This window comes from Gymnoscopelus braueri (assembly GCF_963280865.1).
Source record: "Gymnoscopelus braueri genome assembly, chromosome: 21".
In the NCBI taxonomy this organism is placed as follows: Eukaryota; Metazoa; Chordata; class Actinopteri; order Myctophiformes; family Myctophidae; genus Gymnoscopelus; species Gymnoscopelus braueri.
Window position 1 is genome coordinate 29931712 of NC_137623.1, and position 23378 is coordinate 29955089.

The following is a 23378-nucleotide window of genomic DNA, read 5'->3' on the forward strand; positions in this document are numbered from 1 at the left end:
GTGATGATAAGCAAAGCAACCAGTAGTGTAAAGTAACTAAGTACATTTACTAAAGTACTGTACTAAAGTACAATTTTTTTTGCATTTTTCCCCCCTAAACTTTACTGGAGTATTTCCAGGGCTACCAACCTGCTGCCAACCCTCCTGGATCCTGCAGGAGTCTCCTTGATTTCGACCACATCTCCTTCTGGACTCCTGGATTGTCATTTCTCCTTGATTTGTTCTCAAACTCCCAAAATTCACCAGAACACAAGAAATTACATCTACTCTGTTCAAATGTTTCAGGGGGAAAATACAGACAGATAGACTACACACAACACTAGGCGAATGACTGTGGTCAAAAATTACTTTTCCACAATAACACTCACTGTTTCACTGGTTTTAAAAGTGGGATCCGGGGACCCCCCGGGAGTCCTGGCTGGGGAGGGTCCCCCAGCCAAAACAATTTAAGCACTTTATATATATATTTCTTTTTTTCCCCGAAGAATGTTGACTATATCTTCTCTCATGGGGGTCCCTGGCACAAAACCTTCTCAATGGGGGTCCGTGGCCAAACAACATAGTTGGGGACCCTTACATGACATAAAATAAAAATTATAGCAACCATCATTTTTGTAGTGATCGATTTCTATCGGTTACTTTTTTGATTGATTAATCACAGCATCGACTATTGAAAATAGCAGATCTACAAGCTCACATTCACCTGGTCGTGAGCTGATAGATTGACAATTTTCACTGTATTTTCTTTTTACATTTTTAAAAACGTTTTACGTTGCACATGCCAACATATTGATCGATTATTAATCGATTATTTTATTAAATTATAAAAAATGGTGTTACTGATCAAATCGTTCAGTTCAATTAAACTGTTGCACCCCTATTTGAGAAACACTGACTCTAATTTCCCCTGTCTATCAGTTTAACATCAGTGTGTGTGCTTTGATTACATGTTTGCAGTGGTGTAAAGTAAGTACATGTACTCAAGTACTGTACTTAAGTACAATTTTGAGGTATATGTACTTTACTTGAGTATTTCCTGTTTCCAATACTTTTACTCAAGTACCGGACTATACTTGTAACAGAGTATTTCTACATGGTGGTATTGATACTTTTACTACATGAGTACTTCTTCCATCATTTTTGTTTGTTACCACCCACTTGAACCGGAACCTTTCTCAACATCTCTCTCACACACGCACACAGCGCTGTCGGCCGTCTTGTCTGATTCTGCAATAATGTAGCGATTTGCACGAAAAGTAACCGTCGCGTTCACTTCAAAGTGAGAAGAATCCGAATGAGACGTTTTTCTGGAGACAGTCAGTGAGCGAGAGTAGTTTAATTATAAGGGACGCTCTATCTGCGTCCGCCAGTACAACTGTCATAGGGGCGGAGGAGGTAGTAGTAGTAGTAGTAGGCTGCTCTAACAGATCTACCAGCCCTACCTACAGCGTATTTATTCTACTGTTTTAATGGCTCTTCTGCAGCGGTTTGTTACGGAGGAGACGGGCGTGTAATCAACGTAGAGAACGGACACCCGGGGCTGATATTTGAGGTCCGACCCTCCTCGCTCTGCCTATCGGCGTTACCGCCCCTGTTTTTCAGCTGTGGACGGGTCGTAGCTCAGCCACCCACCCAGCCAGACAGACAGATACACACACACACACACACACACACACACACACACACACACACACACACACACACACACACACACACACAGGGTTACAATAGTAAGTAGACTACTACTACTACATACCCACTGAACAGTGAACCATGGGGAACACGACCTCCTGCTGTGTGTCGTCCAGTCCCAAACACCGGAGGAACAACCACTCCAGGCTGGAGCCCTACCGGCCAGAGGCGGACCTAGGCAGGGAGGACACTGGCTGCAACCTCCAGCACATCAGCGACAGGGAGAACATAGACGGTAGGAGGAACGGCGAACACACCGGGCGTATAGGATAGTAGCCTGGGGTGGTGGTTCTCTCAAACATTTTAATGTCAAGGGCCCCCCCGAATTGATATGCATTTGGCCGCGGACCCCCCCATCTGAAGATGTTTTGTGAGAGTTGTGTTATCAAATTCAAAATGATTAAAAAATCTTTCAAACATTTTAGAGATTTTTCAACAGAAACAAAATATATAGCAGTAAGCTTGCAGCGCGGCACGAAGTAATGCATCGCGAGCTTGTAGATCTGCTATACGTATAAAATATGGATAAAGGGGTTCAAATAATTGTGATGCTGTAGTAAAACATTTTGTTGGGGACCCCCTGGAACGCCCCCCCCAAGGAAACCTAGGGGTGGTTCGCTCAAACATTTGAATGGCAAGGACCCCCGATTTGATAACCATTTGGCCAAGGAGGACCCGACCCCCCCCCCATCTTGTAATGTTTGTTTAATTGTTTTGTCACGTACGGTAGGCCTAATTGTTTGGTTGTGTAGTAGTAGTTTTGTTGTTAAATGTTTCGTCTAAATGTGCATTGTCTGTTGGAACCCCCCCCCCCTGAAAACGAGATGCTACATCTCCAGGGGTTATTCCTAATAAAGAATTTTAATCATCATCATTGGAAAAGATTGTGTGGCAGGCCCAACAAGATTTGTGTCATTAAAATGTTTCCAAAATATTGATTTAGTTTTTTCAATATATTTTAGAAAATAGCAGATTTATAAGCTCACAACGCATGCTACATTCATATCACATCTGATCCAAACTCATTTAACTGGGGACTCGACTGGAAGCACCTCAAGGGCCCCTGCGGGGGGGCGGGGGGGGGGGGGGGTCCCTGGCTGGACCCCTCTTTTGAGAACCACTGTTGGTGTGTGGAACACCCTCTCTCTCTTCCTTCTCTTGGGTTGTGTTTCTTTACAGCAATGATGACGACTGACTGACAAACTGTGTTGATATTGCAGACTTTGATTTGTTCCTTGTGTAAACGGTCTATACGTTGCAGCAGCCCCAGGCTATGACAGTAAACACTAAAAGGTGTTGGAGTAGGAGTCAGTCACCCTTTCAGAGGGTCATTTTCTCAAAGGATCACTTCACCCATTGTCAACCTAATCTTCATATTGTTGCTGTCGGGCAGAAACCACTCATCTCCATATTTTATTGTGTTTCTTTTCTAAATTAATGCCCTAAAACGTGGCGTGATGCTGATGCGACGTGTTTTGAGCTTGTAGATCTGCTACTTTTGAAACCGTTTTGGGCATATGACGTTTCCACCTCGATATCAAGCTGCTCATTATAATTATGCCAACGTTTCTGTCTTCTCGAACTGTGTCTCATTGGTGGGCTGTAGACGGTTTAGAAACCTGCCTTACCAATGACATCATTGATGGGGATTCCAAGCTAATAGAAAGTCGAGCTAATAGAAAGTAGGCTACAACCTTTCTCGTCCTGGAAGTTTAGCATGTTGAAATATAGAAGCCAATGTTGGTCTTCGACTTCCGTAATAAAAAAATATTTAAAAAAGTTTGAAATCTAGTCTGAAATGACCAAACCTGCCTACCGATGATGTCACTGGGTAGGCAGGTTTCTGAATTGTCCACAGCCCAGCTCTGACACACAGACCGAATACACAAAATGGTACTATATTATAATGAGCATTAGATCATTATATATTTTCTCTCACATTTTCTGGTGAGCTGGTGTTGATGTCAGTGTGCTTGAACGTGTGTGTGTGCGCGTGCGCGTGTGTGTGTGTGTGTGTGTGTGTGTGTGTGTGTGTGTGTGTGTGCGCGTGCATTGTGTACATAGCTGTTTCCATTCTCCTGCCAAGTCCAGAAGGCTTTCTCAATGAGTCTGCTGAGGAAGGCATGACAAGATGCAGGATTCTGAGCTGTCGTCATCATGCCCGTGTGTGTGTGTGTGGGTGGCTGTGTGCGTGTGTGTGTGTGTGTGTGTGTTAAAGTTCCCTCCTTGGATCAACAAAGGTCTGTGTGTGTGTGTGTGTGTGTTAGAGTAGGAATGTGATGGATGTCGCTGGGTGGTGGGGTGTCCATTCCTCAACAGTCCCCCGGGGCCTGAATAGGAAATGACCAACAGCATGACTCAATGTGACTCAACACTTATAATTAACATCTTCAGGGTGGCCCTGTAAATGCTACAGTCTAAAGCAGTGGTTCTCAAACGTTTCATTGATTTTTTTGGAACCCCCCCCAAGGTCTAGCCTGGGACCAGGCGAATCTGCCAGTGCAAAACAAAAAAAATGTGGGTCTGGCACCGCTCCGTTGTGAATCCATTTCCTGCTCCCGAAGTCTGGGGTGACCAATCAGGACCCAGTATTCAAATATAGGAGACTGTGATTGGTAGTTGGCTAATTGAAAAACCTTAAAGTGTGTCGGTCACTGAATGTGAACTGTTGCTGCTCCATCCTCCTACACCCTGGAAGCAGTAAGTTAAACAGCAGTCATACACAGTCTTTTGTTCTTGGGAGTGTATTATGAAGTTATGAACACAACTAGGAGTGATGACTGAGATATCGGCTTAACCCATTCAATCCGGGAACGCATCGGTGTCATTTATAGATTTCTTTGGCTATTCCAAAAATAGCAGATATACTATTTGATATACTATCAGATCTGCTATGTTTTGAAAAATTGTGGAAAATGTGTGTATATATATATATATATATATATATATATATATATATATATATATATATATATATATATATATATATATATATATATATATATATGGACCCCATCTCAAAATGTTTTGATTTGTGGACCCCCCCCCCCCCCCATCTAAAAATGACACTGGTGTTTTCCCGGTCTTAATGGGTTAAATAAAATATGTCACACATTTTCAACCATAACATATGATTGGTCTTCTCAACTAATGTTCACTATTAGATGGCACAATATCTATGTGCTCACTCTGGGTCGGCTGTCTGGACAGTTTAGAAACCTGCCTACCAATGACATCATCGATGGGGATTCCAAGCTAATGGAGAGACTACATCCTTTCTCTCCCTGGAAAGTTGGCATGCTGAAATAGAAGCCATTGTTCTTGCATTAATAAGAAGACGTTTCAAACCTTGCCTACCGATGATGTCACTAGTAGGCAGGTTTCTGAACTGTCCACAGCCCTCCTTTGAGACACAGGGTGACTAGACATAAATGGTACCATATTATAATGAGCATTGAGGACCAATTATATGAAGATAGGTTGAAAATGGGTGAAGTGGAATCCTTTATACTTCGTTGTACATCAAATGGCTGATCTACAAGCTTGTGATGCATCGTGAGCTAGTGATTTTTGCTGAGAAAGTTCACATATTAATGGCATGCCCAGAATAGGGATGCCACGGTTCATGTGGCTAACAACTGGAATAGCTCCAAGGAGTGGAGGCCTTCCCGGCCTCCTCCCATCCAGGGAGAGTAGACTTCCCTGGGACCAGGCGAATCTGCCAGTGCAAAACAAAAAAAATGTGGGTCTGGCACCGCTCCGTTGTGAATCCATTTCCTGCTCCCGAAGTCTGGGGTGACCAATCAGGACCCAGTATTCAAATATAGGAGACTGTGATTGGTAGTTGGCTAATTGAAAAACCTTAAAGTGTGTCGGTCACTGAATGTGAACTGTTGCTGCTCCATCCTCCTACACCCTGGAAGCAGTAAGTTAAACAGCAGTCATACACAGTCTTTTGTTCTTGGGAGTGTATTATGAAGTTATGAACACAACTAGGAGTGATGACTGAGATATCGGCTTAACCCATTCAATCCGGGAACGCATCGGTGTCATTTATAGATTTCTTTGGCTATTCCAAAAATAGCAGATATACTATTTGATATACTATCAGATCTGCTATTTTTTGAAAAATTGTGGAAAATGTGTGTGTATATATATATATATATATATATATATATATATATATATATATATATATATATATATGGACCCCATCTCAAAATGTTTTGATTTGTGGACCCCCCCCCCCCCCCCCCCCATCTAAAAATGACACTGGTGTTTTCCCGGTCTTAATGGGTTAAATAAAATATGTCACACATTTTCAACCATAACATATGATTGGTCTTCTCAACTAATGTTCACTATTAGATGGCACAATATCTATGTGCTCACTCTGGGTCGGCTGTCTGGACAGTTTAGAAACCTGCCTACCAATGACATCATCGATGGGGATTCCAAGCTAATGGAGAGACTACATCCTTTCTCTCCCTGGAAAGTTGGCATGCTGAAATAGAAGCCATTGTTCTTGCATTAATAAGAAGACGTTTCAAACCTTGCCTACCGATGATGTCACTAGTAGGCAGGTTTCTGAACTGTCCACAGCCCTCCTTTGAGACACAGGGTGACTAGACATAAATGGTACCATATTATAATGAGCATTGAGGACCAATTATATGAAGATAGGTTGAAAATGGGTGAAGTGGAATCCTTTATACTTCGTTGTACATCAAATGGCTGATCTACAAGCTTGTGATGCATCGTGAGCTAGTGATTTTTGCTGAGAAAGTTCACATATTAATGGCATGCCCAGAATAGGGATGCCACGGTTCATGTGGCTAACAACTGGAATAGCTCCAAGGAGTGGAGGCCTTCCCGGCCTCCTCCCATCCAGGGAGAGTAGACTTCCCTTGGTGTGAGCAGTTAGGACACCTCCTGGCTCTCTGGAGTGTGGTGTCCGTCCACCAGGCCTTCAACAACATCAGCATCAACTCAATTATTGATGGAACAGTCAAGACGACTGTTTCAGTAGGGCTGTCACAATTATTACATACTCGCCTAATCGCAATTATTTGAGTTAATCGCAATCATTTTTTGCATAATCGTTTCCATGTTGAAAGATGTTTATACATTTAAAAAAATAGAGGAAATGGCAGATCTACAAGCTCAAAACGCGCCACGATGCGACACTTTTTGAGCTTGTAGATCGGCTATTTCCACCATTTTTGAAAAATTATAATATGTATGTTATTTGTCATATCTGCCCTGTGCAACTTTTGTTTTACAAAGCCTAATCAAAGCCACAATTTAGGACGAGGTTGGGCATGTTGGAGTCACACACAGCAGCTGGTTTTGCCTTTGTGCCGTTCAGTCTGGCTACATCCTCCGTCCACATGGTTGGGCAATTATTGTATCTAAACAGCTCTTCTCTTTTGCATTGTGTTAAAGTAGGTCTGAGTTCTTTGAATGCGTAATCATCACCACCCCATGACATGAGTGCGTGAGTCTGTTTCTAAAAGAACAGTGAATAGGCTAGTCCATTATTTTCTTCATGAGGACAGACAGAACAATCATCGAGAAAATGTGTTCTTTGCCAATGGTGGACAAAGTATTTACTCAAGTATTCAAAATACTTGATTACGATTATGATCAATGCATTGCTGTATTGAAATTTTGACCATTTCCCAAAAATGAAAAAATAAATAAAACAGAAATGAGCACTTCTGGTAATCTGTGAACAATGACAATAACATGATTGAAAGAAAGAAAATAGATCTACAAGCTCACAATGCGTCCCACCGCAACACGTTGTGAGCTTGTAGATCGGCTATTTTCACTATATTTGAAATGGGGCACAAGTGGTTAGTTCATAATGTATTTTTGTAAGTTTGGGTCCATAGAGTCCCTTCCTAGAAATGAAGTCAAAGGTACAATAATTGTTATTTGAAATGTAGCGGAGTGGAAGTCACGTGGTGGTGTTTACCTGCAGGAACACACTGCCCTTAGTAGGGTCATCTGTGGCACTTCCGTGGGAAACCGCACATCACACAAACATTGACTTTAGTGACCTCAGAGATTACTTCTGTATTTAACTCATCATGAGCAGAGCTTTCATTAGAGCCTAATAAGAAGGCTCTGTGACTATTTTGAAAAAAAAAACTTTTGGAGCTCATAATTGGCAGCCATCTTGCATTAGAAGGTCAACAATAGGTCAAATCATTATATAGACACCAAATATGTATTCCTTGACCAAAATATGCTCTGAAACCATGTATTGTGCATCATTGTAGGTCAAACCATTAAAAAGTTCATTTTCACGGCAGCCATTTTGGATTTTGGTCTCTCACAAATTTTCCCCGCCCCTTTTAAAAATACACCCCGGCTAAATTCGTTTAATAACCCTCCTAGATGACAAATCCATTGAGAAACGGACCTTTGCTCTCCACGCTCACGGAAGTGCCACAGATGACCCTAGGCCTCTCTCACTGTATTTTGGTGTTTTCACTGTTTGTTTTGGTAGACTGGGATGTTTTGGTGAAAGCAAAACAAACGGTGACAAAAACACCAAAATACAGCGAGAGAGCAAGGTGTTTCTGCAGGTATGCACCACCACACTACTCCAGTGGCTAATAAATGCTGGTGTATAGAGGTAAATGATGGGTAAAAATGTAAATCATTGATTTGTTATGTAAACACAGGGCAAAGTTACATACTGCATTATGCCTTTTAAGTACAGTACTCAAGTAAATGTACTTAAATTATTGTCCACCACTGATCATTGGTCAGCAGGTTCTTCCAAAGCCCAGGTGACTCCAGGTACTCCACCACTCCATCCAATGCTATATATATAAGAAGGGCCCCATTAGCTTTAGACACATGTGCCAAGCTGGTGAAGAGAGAGAGATTTGCACTAACTTTGAGTGTTTGCATTTAGGTTATTTACTCAAGTGATTAGGGGCGACCCTTTAACCCCTTCATTGGGCTTCTCTAATTGGCATTCCAGTGTCAAGAGACCCTGGGCACCTTGCCTGGACCCTGTGAAGGAAACGTGGACAGATTGATGTGAAAATCTCTCATAGGTCATTGTTCTCAGACTTGCTTTTAAGACAGACGATTCTCAACCTGTGGGCCGGGGCTCAATAGTGGGGCGTGAGGATATTGCAAGTGGGCCCCCCAAATGATTTGCGAAACATCTTTAATCATAATATAACATTAATAAAAAAAAGAAAAGAAAGCTTCATGGTATGTTTTCTTTAATTAAAACCTTGAAACATTAGTTTTCATTGTAATAAATAGGAACTTAAAGTCAAGTATATCGATCCAATCTGGAACACAATCGATTGATTGATCATTAAAACATGCCTGGAAATGCATGAAATCTGAACACTTAACATCTGATCCAGAGAAGGTTGGGAACCACTGCTTTAAGAAATAATTGTTATCAAGAGGACTTTAAGTGAACAACAGCACATGTTAAGGAGGGAGAACCACGTGATGCCAAAAGATTGGATAGGCCTATCTCTAGGAACGCAGTGTACATGCAGGAGAAAGTGATTAAGACAATCTGGTTTGTTCTCTTAGAGTCGGATAGTTTGTTGATAATCTGGATATTGTACTTGGGTTGATTTGATCGGTTCATGCTGAACTTAAGCCGGGAATGATCTGACTGTGTGTGTGTTTGTTTATGACTGCTTGCATTGTGACCATATTGTGAATGTGTGACCCTTTTTGCTCTGAGCTTGTGACTACAAACAAATCAGCCATGAGAACTGCTGACGGTGATGACATGCACGCAGACACACACGCACGCACGCACGCACAGAGCTCTGCTAACCTCCCTTTGCATGTATGAACCGGTCTTTGAAGCTGCAAATCACAGCCTCTGGAGTCGAGGTCCGTTTCCACATATTTCCCTGCACAATCTCACCTCAATATCCTGCGTTTATTACCAGTTAAGCCAGAGATACGGAGTAGGCTGGAGATCCATGTGCTAACCTCACAGCCTGTATTTATCTAAACTTAATGGTTTATGTTCAGTCTATCATGATCCATAATATAGGCTTTGTCGCGATGCGACCCATTTTGAGCTTGTAGATTGGCTATTTTCGCTGCCTTTGCGTGACCCTCTTGTTGTACGACGAAGTAGGGCGTTGATTTACAAAACAAACGAAAAAAGAAAGATGAAATATGGAGATAAGGTTTCAGCCCGACAGCGACGAAATGCACTGTCAATACAAATACCTCCCTCCCAGAAAACCGTGATAGAGATGCCTCTGACCCATGAAATCCAATGCAACGGTTGGAATCTACACGACTAGACTAACACTGGGCCATAACCCAGCCTATTGTCTTTAACACAGATAAAAGAGCTGCAGCCTGCCAGGGACGCAGAGCTTTACACAGTCGTTTTTAGGTTTTACTGTCGCTATCAGCACAAAGGTTAGATAAATCAATTCCCAAGGGAAGGAGAAATCACTGGTGTGAGAAATACAAACAGCCGTTGCTTGCATAGCTGCAGCCGTGGAAAACCTTGCAGCTGCAATTCAGCCGATTTTCCGTTGTTTTTTCTCTTTCATTTGAATGGCTTTAATATGGATACAGGTTTATTAGTCATGTACATGCACCAGGAACTAGCAGTTTGGTTCACATGCAAGCTCAGGCACAGGCAGCAAAGACAATATATGTACCCTATAACAAAAGCACTGCATTTACGTGTTGCATCATTTCATAAATTAAAAACAGTGTAAAATGTGTGCTCTTACGGTGCCGGTTTCCTGGAACGACGATGCCTGTGTAACTATAGAACTGTCCTGTTGTTTAATTACTAAAACATAATAGCCTGTGCAGAAGTTGTAATCTTAACCACTTAAACCTTATATACTTAGTTAAAATCCATGAACAACAGCTATGCTATTTTTGTGAATCCATAATTTCCACACTAAATCTCGTTGTGAGCTTATAGATCAGCTATTTTCGGCGAATGTCCCCCTCCAGAATAGGGATGCTAGGATTCAAGTGGTTACATTTTATTCTGAGCTGCATTAAAATCTTAGAAAGTCTTAAATCTAACATGCTTAAACCTGCAGACACCCTGAATAAGGCCAACAGAGCCACGCATTCAGTGCAAGTTGTAGGAATACAGTGCAAGCCAAACGCAGCAGACAATTAGACTGTGTGAAGTCGATACACACCAGTTTTGGGAGAAACAGGTGATACTGAGATGGCAGTGGCTGTGATGTTGGTGTAATTAGGGGAAAGAGGTGGCTGGGTGGGGCGGGAGGATGAGAGAAGGGAGAAAGGAAGGGCGTAGATTAGAGAGTGTCATCCAAATTGTCAAAAAGCTTATAGATCGCCTTCATCTCTCATCAGGATCCGAATCAGCTTTATTCTCACATCACAGGTTTTACAGGTGTAACTCACTCCATCATTTTGTAGTTTCCGTGAGAAGAGCGGATAGCCGCAGAGTTAGAGCAGGAGAGATATGATTAAAAAAAGAACACAGGATGAGGATAGAAAGTAGAAACGGATTAAATCATCAAGATTGTACATACAGTGCATACAGATAGTGTATGTACTGTAGTAGCGGGTGTGTACATGCTGTTTAGAACATGAGCATCATATGCAGGTGTGTACCATAGAGTTAAAAATAATAGAGAGGGCACCCGAAATCCCCTCCCATCCACTTGCATTGAGTTGCTCACCCAGCGCATGAAGCGAATTCACCCCTTCTTCCGGTTTGGAAAGTGTGATGGGCGTAGCCTATTTGGGGCCACTGTGATACGTTCTGCGTCACAGAAGTGACGCGTTTTACGTCACAGTGGTGCGCGGCCCCGTGCGCAAGCTTGTGCGCAAGCTCGTGAGTCGAGCCCATTGGTCGAAACCGTTTTCGCTCGTACATTGTGCAGTGGCCGTCCGTTTAAGCTGCAGTACCTACAAATGGCCAGCATGTCCAATTCGCTTCAATGCAACCACTGGGTTCTGGGGACATGTGTGTACATGTTCTTTTAGAAACATTTAGCATCATATGCAGGTGTGTACATGTTCTTTTAGAAACATTAGCATCATATGCATTGCATTGCAGGTGTGTACATGTGCTTTTAGAAGCGGCATCATATGCAGGTGTGTACATGTTATTTTAGAAACGTTGGCATCATAATCATATGCAGGTGTGCACATAACATATGAATAACATGCTAACTCATCTCTGACGAGCCATGTGGCAGGAGCCTATCTCCTGTCTCTGTAGCATATGATGGCTTGATGTACAAGTACACCCCTGGACATGATGGTAGTATGATGCAGGGACTCACCCTCAACCCAACCCTTGATGATGCCGAGTTCCACGCGTTCCAGGGAGGCATTGGGTCCCATTTCTATAGCCTTTGGTATGACCCGGCCTGGGGAATCGAACCCCGACCACCCAAACTCAGGGCGGACACTCTAACCACATGGCCACTGAGCTGGTATCTCAGAAAAGAGATGAATACAATGTGTGTGTGGGGGTGGAGAGGGGAGAGGTGGGAGGGGTTCTCAATTTCTCTCCAATCCTCAGATCCTTGAAAATCAAAGGCATATTTTCACCGAATCGACCTCATCTATCCAGGCTATTTATAGCCAGGGTTAGATGATGCGGTAGCATTTCGTCTTTGTATTGTTCTGCAGCAGCAGCACCCCCGTAAGGCCACGGCCATGGTTGATGTGAAGGGTTTGAGCACGAGCTGAAAGGCAATGGGAGGAGACATGAGATGGCTTGATCCCTCAGGCAGCGTGGCGTCTATTTAACACATACATCTGTAAATGAACAAGCTCTGCCCTCAGGCTCATGAATGAGCAAGACATGCACGCACGCACGCACGCACGTTCGCACACACACTACTGTGACACTTACAGTATATACAGGCCAAGAAAAACACACAATTGCGAATGTTAACAGACATGTGTGTGCGTGGTCACAGGCTGATGTGTGGATGCATGACCGTATGGGTACACACACACAGTAACACACACACACACACACACACACACACACACACACACACACACACACACACACACACACACGTGAATGAACCAACATGCACATAAAATATAGGCTACAATATGCGTATGTATGCACATTGCACGCTCATGCACACGCACTGATGGGTGGAGCTGGATTAAGTGCCGAACAAAGCACACCTACAAGCTCACAATGCATCGTTTGTACAGTATGTCTGCTATGTTCATGGCTCGATGCCGTCGTGCAACGGAGCATACATATTGGTAGGATTTTTGGATGGTTGATGAGACAGACTGCACGATCTTATCTGCAATGATGTGATTATGTTGGGTTTGCTGCGGAGGCGATAAAGCCTCTTGATTGTGTCTCCTGAGCCCTGATCAAGGAGCAACGTCTCATGCATATCTGGGATATGATGCATATATGCATCATATTGATATGACAGACAAGTGGTTCCCAACCTGTGGGCCACAGGTGTCCGCGAGGTTATTGCATCAAGTGGGCCCACTAATAATTGGCGAACCATTAAGCAATATAAAGCAATATACATCTTGCAAAAAAAGATGTATATTGTATAAATCAGGCTAGGAACCGTCCGATACCCTCATAAGCGGTGGCTGTTCCAGAGCCACTGCAGGCCCCAGTGTGATGAATACACGCCACAGGAAGTGGAACACTACAGGTGTAAGGGTTGACAGGAAGACTTGTATTCATTGGTTCAACGACAGGCTGAGACGTGGTTGTTACAGACATGAAATAGTAAGGTGAGTCAGAAGAAGCTGCTGGGCTGGTGTCTGCTGCTGCTGCTGCTGCTGGTGCTGGTTTCTTTAAAACCTTACATTTTGTTTTCATTGGGATACCGAAACACAATCGATTGATTGATCATTCAAATAAACATGCTCTGAATATGTACACAGTCTGCAAGAAGGCCCTGATCCCGAAAAGGTTGGGAACCGCTGTAATAGTACGTATTGCAATATTATTATTATATCTTTTTTATTACAATATCTGCAATTTTGTGGCCTACCATACATACTGACAAATCTGTCTGCAATGTACATGGAGGAAGAAGCGAGAGGAGAGTGGAGAGGGCATGCTGGTGAGAGTGAAACTAAAGCTTACTACCCCCTGCCACTCTCAAAGCCCATATTTGGAAAATGTAAATGGCTTTAACTTGTGGCACTTTAGTCATGTGCACTACACATCGTATTGGTAAACATTGTGAGTTACCTCTTAGCTGCCAACTCACCTACCCAACCCAAGACACGCGTACACAACCACGCACACACGCATGCATGTCCCGCAACATCCCTGCTGAATGCTTCATGCGGCATGCGTGGTCATGTTGGACAACTGGGTTTTTACTTCATTTTGTCTCTCGCTCATCTTTCTATTTTATGTCCTCCAACCCGGACTTGAGCTTCACCTCTCTGTCCTGCAGACCACTTAAAAGATTTTTATTATTTTTTTAAACAGGCCTGTAACATGCATTGTGGGTAGTAAACCTCAGGTAGATGGAACAGTGGTTCGCAATGTGGAGTCCAGGGAAACTCAGGGTTCCATGAGGTGGTTCCAAATGGACCCTTACACGTCTAACTCTGAGAGTTTTGGGGAATTACAAAAAAAGTTTGAGAACCACTGAGACAAAACATATGGCAGGGTCTGACCCTACATAGCTGCATCTTGTTCTACACCTACAGACAATTACGTTTGGGTTTCATCTCTTATTCCCTGGTGCGATGCCTTTCTCTGCATACTAATACGATCACTGACTGCAATTATCCTGTCATTAGGCTCTGTTTTGTTAATGTGTTTGCATATGGGTGGGTCTGTCTGTCCTTGCCGCCTGTGTGTCAGTGCTGCTATTGACGGCTATAATAACACAGAAGTAAGTCTGCTTGGATGCAGCGCAATGTTTGTTCTTTTAGCTGTTACAGTATTTTTTATTAAAACATTTTGCCATGTTTTTATAATTATGTGTTATGTCAATGGAACCAATTGCTACAATACACATACATCAGAACCTTTATTGTCACATCACTGGTTTACTAGTGTAAAGAACGGGAAAATTATTTTTTCCCGTAAGCTCCAACATTTCTGTTACGGAAGCTGAGGGAGAAGAAGAAAAAGGAGGGGAGGGAGAGCAGGGAGAACAAATCAAACATTAAAGAAGCATGCCAAAGGGAACATGGCAGCTGTATCCTTTAAAATGGTCAATTTGGAAACAAATTGACCATCAACAATGCTATTGATTCTGGCGGTCAGGATGGAGGAATTGATTTTGGCATCTGCCAGCTGCCAAAATCAGACACGGTTTCAGCCACAATAACCTGCAGTGGAGCGTGAAGAGCGGTGTGCCATTGGCTGCCCACATGTTAAGCACTTGAGCAGGGCAGGGGTTTGACAGATACAGTACAAGTGGTTATGAATCACAAACTTCATCGTGGCAGATAGCATTTCATCCACCAGCAGACAATTTTAGTTTTTTTGCTATTAACCCCCCCCCCCCCCCCCCGCCCTCACAGATGTCCCTCAAAGGAATAACAAATCATTTCAGAGGCAATTGGCTATGACAGCCTCATAGCGGCCTCTCATTTGGCTTGACTGGGACTCGTGCGTGGGTGATTAGGACTCGAGCATGCAAAGTACACATCTACCACCCACAACTCTGTCTGTCTCTCACTCACTCACTCAGAACTGCCATCACACAATCTATTATTGGTTCTCAATTTGGGTCCGGTACTTGAAAAAGTTTGAGAACCACTGCTCTAGATCAGTGATTCTCAACCTGAGGGTGCGTGACTGTATAGTTATTGCCACATACTTATGGCCAATGTTAACTAAAAATAAATATACTGACAATTTCGGCACAAATATAAACTAGATTAAAATGTTAGGGAGGAACTAGTGGATAAAAGATCCAGTAGAACTAAGACCAGTCGTTTTATGCTCGGTTACTCGCGGGTGTCGCGCTCCGAAAATAGCTGATTTACAAGCTCACAACGCGTTGCAGCGAAATGTGTTGTAAGCTTGTAGATCAGCTATTTCCGGCATGCAGCTAAGTGGTAATCAGCCATCATGACGCCGTCACGACCTGCCAAAATACACTTAGTTTACTAAATCAACTGTAGATAGTTGACTAAAATAGTCAACTAAAACTCAATCAGGGAACCCATCGTCAAAGATAAGGGAAAAACAGCGCCCTCTGCAGTTTTTTACCTTTGCATTTGACTCTGGGGGTAGCGCATAAATAGAACGTGGCCACAGGAAACAGTCCTGCTTGGTCTGCCCTCAGCCCTCCTCCTCCGGTGGTGCGCCTATGTGTTCATTCCCACTAACAATATTTCTCCACGGAACACTAACACCATTTCTCCCACGGAACATGGCTCGTTTAGGTTATAAGCCCACTTGTTTCTATGATGGAAAAACAAGTTAAAATGTTACTAACTTTCCGTGGTTTTGTCGGCTCCGAGGACGCTATTGTTAAATGAGTTTGGGTTTGTTTCCAGTGGGAAGCGAACGCACAGATGTAAATCCTGCCCACTACATTTGATTGGGTAAAGCGTGGCCTGCTTCCTGATCTGAAGGCATGCCCACTTGTAGGCCAATGTTCACACGTTCTGAACGGCCCTCCCGACAGATGCAGTAGCGCAGCTCTGAATCTATCTTGAGAGATTAACTAAAACTAGACTAAAACAAAAAAAAATCAGATGACTAGAATATGACTAAACTTAAGCCAAATGGAATTGTATTCAGAAGACTATGACTAAAACTAAATACAAATTTGACACATGACACAAACACCAGTTTGAAAAAAAAACTAAAACATTTTTCAGGTGAATTAATAGCACAAAATGAACCCCTCCCCCCCCCCCCCCGTTGTGTAAGGACCTTAAAGATCTCTGTGCGGTCAGGGGGACCTAGCTGCCCACCGGGTTTTGAGTCGTGACTCACCACATCCAGGCGTGAAGTCAGGGACGGCGCCAGGGGGGGTCTTGGGGGGGCACAAGCACCCCCTGGAGAAAGCCTAGCCCCCCCTAAGCACCCCCTGCCACAAACCCAATTTTTATATTAACACATTAACTGCCAAGACCGTAGCCCTACGGGCCGTTAAATCCAACTGTTAAGCGCCGAGACCGTAGCCCTACGGGCTGCGGTCTTTTCGCGCATGCGCGGTCCGGGTGCACTTTCGGATTTTTTTTGATCCACTTCCGTTTCCGGTTTGATGACAGGAAATAGAATTATTTGGGATCCGGTTTTCACGATCACGCCCGCTCCCATTCTACAGACGAAACTGAAACTCAATTCTCTTCCTGTAGTTTTTTCTCCTCGCATTTCACTGTTTAACGTAATCCGCTCTAACTCAAACATGGATGCCCCGTTTGACACGTGGTTTTCACTGGGAGATACAGGGAGATCTCGCGGATGTAAACAGACTGTGTAGCGCTCAATCTTAAGGATTTTAACAAGATCTATGGCGACATGAAAAAAACAAAAAAACAACAAAAACACCTTGGCACTGGTGAGTACATTATGAGATTAGCCCTTGGCAGTGGATGTGTTAATAAATAAAAATTAAAAAAATTAAAAAAAATGTCAAGAAAACAGTCTAATGTCAAGAAAACAGTCTCAATGTGCATCTCAATACGTAACAGGCCTGTTACAGATGCCTTTGAGGTACAAATCCAAAATGAAATTATTGCTGAAACGAGTGAAATAAAATATTTGGGAATTATTTTGGATAAACACTTAAAATTCGACAGACAGGTAAAGCATATATGCAAGAAGGTTAAACCGAACTTAAACTGTTTTCGTCATATTAGAAGGGACTTATCATGTAAAACTGCACAGCTGTACATGCATGCTATGATTTTCTCACACTTGTCATACTGCATTACATCATGGTCACAATCTTCTCAAACTGTCTTAAAGGTTTCATGACGTTCAGTTTTACCACACATTAAAAGTCTTTGTCATGGTCCTTCAAACGTGTATAGAAAGTTTTAACAAAAAAATCCACTCCATTGATCCATGGCAGGTGTTTTTCTCTCACATTTCTAAAGCCTTTTCAACTGCAATGAAAAAATAAATCTTTGCCTGCGGGTGTCGCTGGTGAGGGATTTTGTCTGTCAATCATCGCCTCTGCTCCGCCCCCCCCAAAGGAAAGGATAGGGGAGAGGAGGGGCGAGGAGGAGAGTGGGCGGGATTAATCGACTGTGACCTCACTGTCGAAGGGCCAAGCTCAGATTACATTTCAGCCTAATTATTCAGAAAACCCCAGACCACAGAAAATCCACTGAATGTTCAAAGTTCAGATTTTTTGGGTGTAATTGAGGTCATAAAACCCCCAAAAAAACATAAAAAATAAAAAAAAGTGAAAATGAATGTCATAGAACCTTTAAAACCAATAACATCAATATACAAACAGGCTATAAAAGTCATGGATCAGAAACCGATGAGATGGCACCACTGTGGTATTTTAAGAAAACACAACCTTTTTACTTTTGAAAATTTTGTGGTTTTTTGTACTATCAAATTGGTTTTTAAATGCTTACATAATCATGTTTCACCTCTGTTTTCTGGACTGGTTGATAGGCGTCAGAGCTCTGGTAGAGCAAATACACGAGCATCAACACATGGTGACTGTACTGTGCCTATAAGCAAAAACACATTCGGGCAGTCTGCCTTCTCAGTAAAGGGGGTAAACCTTTGGAACTCTTTGCCTACGGTTCTAAAACTAGAGACGGATGGTAATGTGTTTAACAGAGGGCTCAAATTATGGTTGAAATCAAATCAACTGTGCTCACATGTATAGTTACTGATTGGTTACTTGAATGATTATGTCTTCTTTTGTTTAGTTAATGTATTGGGTCTGATATTGATTTTGATTCTGTTAATTATTAGTACATGTGAGTGTGTATATATGTGTATGCATACAGTACATATCTATGGGTATGTATGTGTGTATATATATCTATACGTATATATATATTTATACAATTATTATTTTTTTGTACCTGATTGGGTTTTAGAATGGTGTTACTGTATTTTAGAAAAGCTTCCTGTGGACAGGTGTTGAAAATTAGCACTTGTGCTATATACACTGTAAGCAATGCATCTGGTTCCGTCCAATGTAATTTGTGATGTCCATATCAAATAAATAAACATAACATAACATAAATCGGTAAAATCAGGCAAAAATGTGAGAAAAAAAAAAGTGAAATGTGCGCCCGAACCCGCACATTTTTGGACCCGAAACCGGGCCGAAACCGCCAAAAAAATCGCCGGGACGCATGCACGCGCGCTGCGCGCGCGTGCATGCGTAAAAAAAAGAAAGTCAGCCCCCACATAGCCCCCCCTGCCCAGAATTCTCTGGAGCCGTCACTGCGTGAAGTGCCGCCTCCTCCTCTGTGAGGCCGTGTTAAAGATTCATTATTGCATTCGCAAGATGCCATTGTAATAAAAACATTGATTGCATCTGTTCTACGCAGTCCTTAATATTATTATTTTATTATACTGTATGCAGGATGTGTTGGCGGTGGCCTTTTCAAAATTAAAATCCATTATACTGTGCAAACGGAAGGGGGATGCTTAAATTCACAGTCTGCTGATTTTGAGACGAAATCTCATGAGGTCGATCATTTATATGGCTTGGGCAAGAAATATTTTGTGTATTCGGTTTATTCTGAGCTTACCTCTGCAAGCTGCTGAAATGTCGATGTGATCGTGCGGACATTTTCGCACATGCACGGCTTGCTTACTTGCATGCACACGCAAAAGAAAGATTGGCCACAACTTGTTTTGTAGGTCTGAAAATTCTGCACTGCTCCACCATACTTTAGCCGTTTAGAAGACATTTTCCCTTTAAATAACAGCTGCCCTTTACCATGTCCTTAGCTGTCACCCCATCAGACCTTTGCACATACACAAGCAGCTTACAGGTGAAAAGTTAAATCTCATTGTTGTGTGCATACAGTATTATGGGATGCTGATTTCCTTTTCCTTCTTCTGTTACTTTGTGAATAACTCAGCCGGCCACACAATGGCCTACATACTGTACAGCAGGGTTCCCCAATAGGCGGCCCGCGAGGGGCAACTGTCCGGCCCGCACCAACCCCTGTCCATAATCACAGTCATCTTTAATCATATTCCATCATATTCTTTTGGAGAGAAATGACACAGACTCCAGTCACGTGTGTGTGTGTGTGTGTGGGTGTGGGGGTGGGTGTGTGGGTGTGTGGGGCTGGCTGATGCTCGTTAATTTCATACTGGAAGACAATTGAGGTTTGACTGGGCTGAAACTTTATCTCAGTAAATGACATGGAACTCCATATTTGGGCATGGCTGACATCATAGTGACAACATGAGCTTTGAATCAGCTCAGCTTAAAACCAGACTGCACAGTGTGAAGGACGCACATTGAGAGAGATACCTACAAGAGGAACTATTAGCATAGATCCATACACTTGACATTGAGCTGGTAATTGCCCTGTAATCAATCCTGGATCGTAAGGTCACACATCATTAATTACATTCTTGGACCATTACAGTCCATGCATAGCAGCAGCTTTGACGATGAACCCACTGTTCCCGACAACGAGCCAGCAGCAAGGAAACTCAGAAGAAGAAAGACCTTACAGTAGTCAACAATCTACCAAGACTTTAACGCAATTGGAAGTAAAGAGACATTGTCTGACTGACACAGGAAGAAAACTCACATCTGTAAACAATGTGACAAGAGTTTCAGTCAGTTAAGTAACCTGAGGACACACCAGCATATCCACACTGGAGAAAAACCTTTCCACTGTAAACAGTGTAACAAGAGTTTCAGTCGCAATTCTCACTTGAAGACACACCAGAGTGTCCACACGGGAGAAAAACCTTTCTATTGTAAACAGTGTGACAAGAGTTTCCGTTTGTTAGATGATGAGAAGAGACACCAGCGTATTCACACTGGAGAAAAACCTTTCTATTGTAAACAGTGTGACAAGAGTTTCAGTTTGTTAGATGACCTGAAGAGACACCAGCGTATTCACACTGGAGAGAAACCTTTCTACTGTAAACAGTGTGACAGGGGTTTCAGTGTGTTACGTAACCTGAAGAGACACCACCAGCGTATTCACACTGAAGAAAAACCTTTCTACTGTAAACAGTGTGACAAGAGTTTCAGTTTGTTAGATGACCTGAAGAGACACCAGCGTATTCACACTGGAGAAAAACCTTTCTACTGTAAACAGTGTGACAAGAGTTTCAGTGTGTTAGGTACCCTGAAGAGACACCAGCGTATTCACACTGGAGAAAAACCTTTCTACTGTAAACAGTGTGACAAGAGTTTCAGTTTGTTAAGTCACCTGAAGAGACACCAGCGTATTCACACTGGAGAAAAACCTTTCTACTGTAAACAGTGTAACAAGAGTTTCAGTCGGTTAGATCACCTGAAAATACACAAGTGTGTCCACACAGTGGACTTGGGTGTTGGAAGTTCATCATTGCTCCATAATTTTTACGGTTAACCATTAACCGTTAGTATTAACCGGTTACCAATTTCTTAACGATTACCGGTTAACGGTTGGCCATCACTAGCTGCTGAAGATGCATACTTTTCAAGTACACTGTAACAACCAAATAAATGGTTGGTTCTCAACTTATTTAGTTTCAACTTTCAAGAGTGCATTATTTCCTTGTGACCCTCAACACAGGATTTAAAGGTTTCATGACATGCTGGTTTTACGAAACATTAAGTCTTTATCATGGTGTATTAAAAGGTTTTAACTGAAAAATCCCCTCCAGTGAGCCATGGCAGGTTTTTTCTCTCAGTGTTCTGAAGCCTTTTCAGCTGCAATGAAAATAAAACCTATTTGCCTGCGGTTGTCGCTGTTGAGGGATTTTGCCTGTCAATCATCGCCTCTACTCCGCGGGAGGGGGCGGGATTAATGGACTTTGACATCAAAGTCCACGGGCCAATCACGGCACTTTTCTGAGCCTAATTATTCCGAAAACCCCAAACCACAGAAAATCCACTAAATGTTCAAAGTTCAGTTTTTTTGGGTGTAACTGAGTCAACGAGAACAAACGAATCCCAGGGCTAAATTATGAGTACCACAACCAATAATAATTGTAATAATAATGGTGGTAAGAGCAGCAACAACACTAGTATCTGCACTGTCACTGGAGTAGCGGGAACACCCCCCCCCCCCCCCCCCCAATCTGTTCGCAGGTTGTGTGGCCCTCGGCTTGGTACCCGAGACATAATTTGGCCCTTGGGGAAAACTAATTGGGGAACCATGCTGTACAGTATCATATCAGGAGCTTGTGTGCTTCTCGGGCACATTTTGTTTTTTAAGTAATCATTATTCATGCCTCATAGCGGGCACGTTGAGTGGGCAGTCTCAGTATGCATGTACAGTATGTGCTTGGTTTATAGCTGTGTGCTCAGCAGTAGGCTTGGGCAGGCGTTATCTAATTTTTCATACTTCATACCTTCCTGACATTAAACCAAGGTATATGGTATATAATCAGCTTGCCCTCATTGAGTGCCTGAATTAATTAAGTCAGCAGTGCCAGCGTTTGAGCATTTTTACTAACCTTTCAAGAGCCACAGAATATTTCTCTCCAGGATGATCGGCACACAGTGTCTCTGCTTCCATCTGAGAAAAAAGCGTGTCACCGCGACCTTCGGTTCTTTAGTTATTGGCAGAGAATTTTTTTCTTCTTCTAAATCCTTTAACATTAGATTGGACGGGGCGGGGTTTGTTGTGATCATAGGATGACTCAAAGGTTGGTGAACAGTACCATCTAGCGTAAACACTGAAAACACGGTTTGGACGTGTTACACGTCTTTGGCACTCTGGGCTTTGGAAGAAATGGACGTGTTGCACATCAATGGCACTTAATAAGTTAATATAATGAGTTGCATACAGCAATGAACAGATAGGAAACTAGAAAAAGTGCTCCTCCGAGCACAGGTCTTCCTCGCCAGGTCACGTAGGTTATTGTGGGCCAGCGATGTTCGGAATTTGCCAATCAGGATGGAATATAAAAAATTGGACCGATCAATCTTGATCACATGACTATAGGGATAATGTGCACCGTTTTGCGTAATGTTTGGACGAAATCTGTAGGAGTAATATCCTTTTTTTTTGTTGCAAAAATCGGCCTCCATTTGTGAAAACTTTGGGTCAGAGGTTCTGCTCTGGCATCCAGAAGTGTGTGTGCACAGTTTCACGTCGATTGGGCCAACGGTGCCGGAGATTGGCTGTCCACAGACGAACACGCTGACACTCAGACGGCCGGACGGACAGGGTGCAAAACAGTCTTGCTACGCCTTCAGCCTGGCGGAGACAATAAGTTCAATTAAAATCACAATAAGTGATTATTAGAGACATACAGTAATAGAGCAGAAATGACCAGCCATTAAGTGATTTCTACCTCCAAATAATTCTAGCTATTTGCTATAGTTCCCTGTTTTTATTTTCATGAATCCATATGTAGTCATATTTAATTGATTAACTAGGAGACCTAATAGAGCAGTCATTTTATTTTGCAGTGCATATAGACCTCTTAACACTGATAAGAACCAGTATGCGAGCGCAGGCCGGCAACCCATTCTGTCGTCTCGCTAGGACGCGCCTCACTAGCCAACACACAAGAGGAGGTTGAATGAACAGACACCAGCGCACCCCGAAACAAT

General features: G+C 42.8%; 1 protein-coding gene across 1 annotated transcript in view; it reads left to right on the top strand.

Moving 5' to 3' along the window:
* The first annotated feature begins 1225 nt into the window (after positions 1–1225).
* Positions 1226–23378, top strand: part of ccny (cyclin Y) — a 71394-nt gene continuing 49241 nt past the window's right edge. Inside the window, exon 1 of the mRNA XM_080418171.1 lies at positions 1226–1927. Within this exon, the coding sequence (XP_080274297.1) occupies positions 1774–1927 (154 nt within the window). The 5' untranslated portion in view covers positions 1226–1773. The remainder of the gene's footprint in view (positions 1928–23378) is intronic.